The 3,363-nt window shown below is 32.7% G+C and overlaps 1 protein-coding gene across 1 annotated transcript; it reads left to right on the top strand.

The window, feature by feature from the left end:
• The first annotated feature begins 1,931 nt into the window (after window positions 1-1,931).
• On the top strand, window positions 1,932-2,694 carry LOC105126517 (probable calcium-binding protein CML41). Its single transcript, XM_011027395.1, has one exon. It carries the CDS (start codon window positions 2,120-2,122, stop codon window positions 2,630-2,632), a length of 513 nt encoding a protein of 170 aa, XP_011025697.1. The 5' UTR covers window positions 1,932-2,119; the 3' UTR covers window positions 2,633-2,694.
• Window positions 2,695-3,363: the final 669 nt, after the last annotated feature.

The following is a 3,363-nucleotide window of genomic DNA, read 5'->3' as shown; positions in this document are numbered from 1 at the left end:
TTTTTTTTGTTAAACTGAAGCATTCTAAATAAAACAAAATAAAATTAATAATCTTGATTTAGTGGTTGAAAAAGTTTACTCCTTTCCTTAACTTCATGGGTTAAAACCTTGGGCATTCAAATAAAAAAAAAATCAAAATATAATAGAAAAAATTATATTTTTTTTCTATTGTTATATAAAAAACATAGTAAAACAATAAAAAAATATAAATTTAATTTCTTTTAAATCTAAACATTTTTTTAAAAAATGCATCAAACACGATTTCAAACTCAATACTAAATAGGCAATTAGTTAGGTTAATTAGGTTACAGCTCAAATCCATTGATGTGGAAAATAAAAAGACTAAAGATTAAAAAAAAAAAGTTAGAGAAAAAGTAAAGGATTCGCCACCGAATTTCAGCTACTTTGAAGGCAGAACTTATTGTTTACATCGATGTTGGCCATGGTTTCAACAGTCAGCATTTAAGTCTTCGTCTTTAGTCTTTTTCTAGTCCTTGTGATGACAAAAGGCTACCATTTCGAGGTTTTGCAATTGCAGATCGGTAAACGGAGCGTGAGAGACACGTCCAATGTCTAGGCTTGCACCATATGCTTCTCCTCCTTCACTCGAGCGTGTTAGGCTGTCTTGGGGTTTCTTTTCCTCCACTACAAACACAGACCGAAAAGTGTTTTACGGGTCCCCTAAACGTGTTTCTGCCCCCATTTGTTGGGCAAAAATTATAGATCATCTCCCTCCTCCTCTGCATTTTCAGGCAGTTTTAATAATTAACTTAATTTAGATTTAAAAAATACAGTTAATTTTTAGTGTTTAATTGAAAGTGTGGTAATGATTATTTTCAAAAAAATTATGCTAAAATATATTAAAATAATTTTTTTTATTTTTAAAATTAATATATCAAAATATATTAAAAAATAATTTTTTATAAAATACTTTTAAATTTAAAAAAAATATAATTTATACCAAGTTACCAAATGTTCATTAAAGACTATCTGTGGCTTCTCTCTAGTTCTCGGAATTTCAATGCATTTTTTAGCGATTGAAAAAACAAGAAACTTATGAGTAATTTAAAAATAGTAGAAATTGTGAACTAAAAGCAACAAAAAAAATTATTTTATTTTGAAAGCAATTCTTTTTATTGCATGAAAAAAATAAAAAAATTCAATTATTGGCCTCATCTTCATCATCTCAATGACTAACCAGTTTTATATAAAAATATTTCCAAACTTTAATGGCACAAATAAGAAAAAAGAGCTTGACACTAATTCATTTTCTTTGACGTGTATCAATGAAAACATTGATATTATATTTGATAGATATTTTCTGATGAAAATAATAATGAAGAATTTTCAACAGTAATTTCCTATAGAAATAATAATGATAAAATTTGTTATTTTTTTATATTAATTTTTAAGCATCACAGAAACACACACACACAATCTTAAATAGACTATCCATACTCAAATCTGTTGTAAGTGTCATATATATATATATATATATATATATGTTGCTCTCTAATCACTCCAACTCGAGTGCATGTAAAATCATGTTTACACTCAATGCAGCATTTGGCGGACACCATCATTACGAAAATTGAGATAGAATTGGAAGAATCAGTGAGATGATAAAAGATAGCGTCAAATAATATTTTTTTTCCACCAAACTTAATTGTGATATTTGATCCGAAAATATTTGAGGATCCGATGAGATCAAATTTGCTTATCTTTTGGGAGTGATTTCGTTTACTTCGAACGAAAAAAGAAAAAGAAAAAGAAAAGGAAAAGGAAAAGGAAAAGAGAATATGCAAAGATACTGAACATGGGAAGGTATGCGTTTGACACTGTATCCATGGAGCGTGCAAGTTACAAAAAATATATTAAAGGGCAGTGTTCAATCAATTTTTGGAATCCTCTAGGAAGTTGCCGTGCAATTTCCCATAACGAATGGCATACGTTGCCAGTCATCTTCTCTGCACTGCCATTTCGTTGCAACTTCCACTATTGAATATTTTTATTTCAAAATAAATACGATGCTTGCTTTCTCCTATCTATTTAAACCCGTGCATGCCCGGTTGTTACTTTATAACTTCTCACATGTATATATTTCGTTTTCACTTCCCTCATGGAAACTGAAATAGCTTCAAAATCTTCCAAGTGGTTCTCTAACAAGGGTCTGCGGTTAAGCCTCCATCGTCGTAGATCAAAGTCTAGCTCAACATCAAGTTCCCCTAACTCTCCTGTGTCTCCATGTACACCAAAAAAAGATAGCACTAAAGAAGATGAGCTTAGAGAGGTTTTTCGTTGTTTCGATAGTGATGGTGATGGAAGGATCTCAGCCCTAGAACTTAGGGCATACTTTGGATCCATAGGGGAGTACATGTCACATGAAGAGGCACAGTTAGCGATCAATGATCTCGATGCAGACCAGGACAACTTGTTGGACTTCCAGGATTTTTTGAGGCTAATGAAGAGGGAGACTAATGATAATACTGATGATCTCAAAATGGCCTTTGAAATGTTCGAAATGGAGAAGGGATCGGGATACATAACCCCTAAGGGCTTGCAAAGGATGCTGCGTCGTCTAGGAGATGCAAAGTCGTACGATGAGTGCGTGGCCATGATTCAGGTTTGGTGATGGTGAGCGCAGATATTGACGAGTCTGGCTATCTATGAAAATAACCGAACCGCTAATCTCAGCCTGGAAGGAAGGGAGGGAGGAGAAATTAACCAAACGAATCAAATGATAACAAATTAGCCAAGATCAAATCAAGCATGGACAGAGAGCTATGTACCTTAGCTAGTGAGTAGAGAAGAGAGGAGATGATGAACAGAGGCAAAACGCTGCGTATTTGGAAATCCATTGTCCAGACAGAGGGAGAGAGATCTGTGGTATGATCAATCAGGAGAGGAGAGAAGAACGTCGCGAAATCTCATTAATCCTTTGATGGAGACAGAAAGAAAAAAAGCGACGTCGTGTCAATGTGGGCTGCTTTTAAATTAATCGGGCTTTTGTTAGCTATAAAAGGGGTTTGGGCTGATAAAATTTAGTTAGGAAAATAATGGTCGGCCCAGGTTATTGCTAATGGGCCCATAAAAAAATATTACGAGATAGCTATAGGCTTAATTATAGTTACTTTGAAACTTCAATAAGAGTATTGTTTAGGCTTCAATGGAAATAGTAATAGGTGGTGGAAAAATTTAGATTTAACCTAATTAAAAAAAACTGAGATTATAATTATTTAATCTGATTTGGTTTGATAGGTTGATTGAAGACCTGAAAAACCTACTCCTTGGCTTGGCTTGGTATAAAAAAGTCAATTTAATTTAATTATATATATATATTATAACCTCAATTTAATTTTTAAT

Source organism: Populus euphratica, unplaced genomic scaffold (genome assembly GCF_000495115.2).
Source record: "Populus euphratica unplaced genomic scaffold, PopEup_1.0 scaffold41.1, whole genome shotgun sequence".
In the NCBI taxonomy this organism is placed as follows: domain Eukaryota; kingdom Viridiplantae; phylum Streptophyta; class Magnoliopsida; order Malpighiales; family Salicaceae; genus Populus; species Populus euphratica.
Note: the sequence above shows the minus strand (reverse complement) of the source record. Positions and strands in the feature narration are given on the sequence as shown.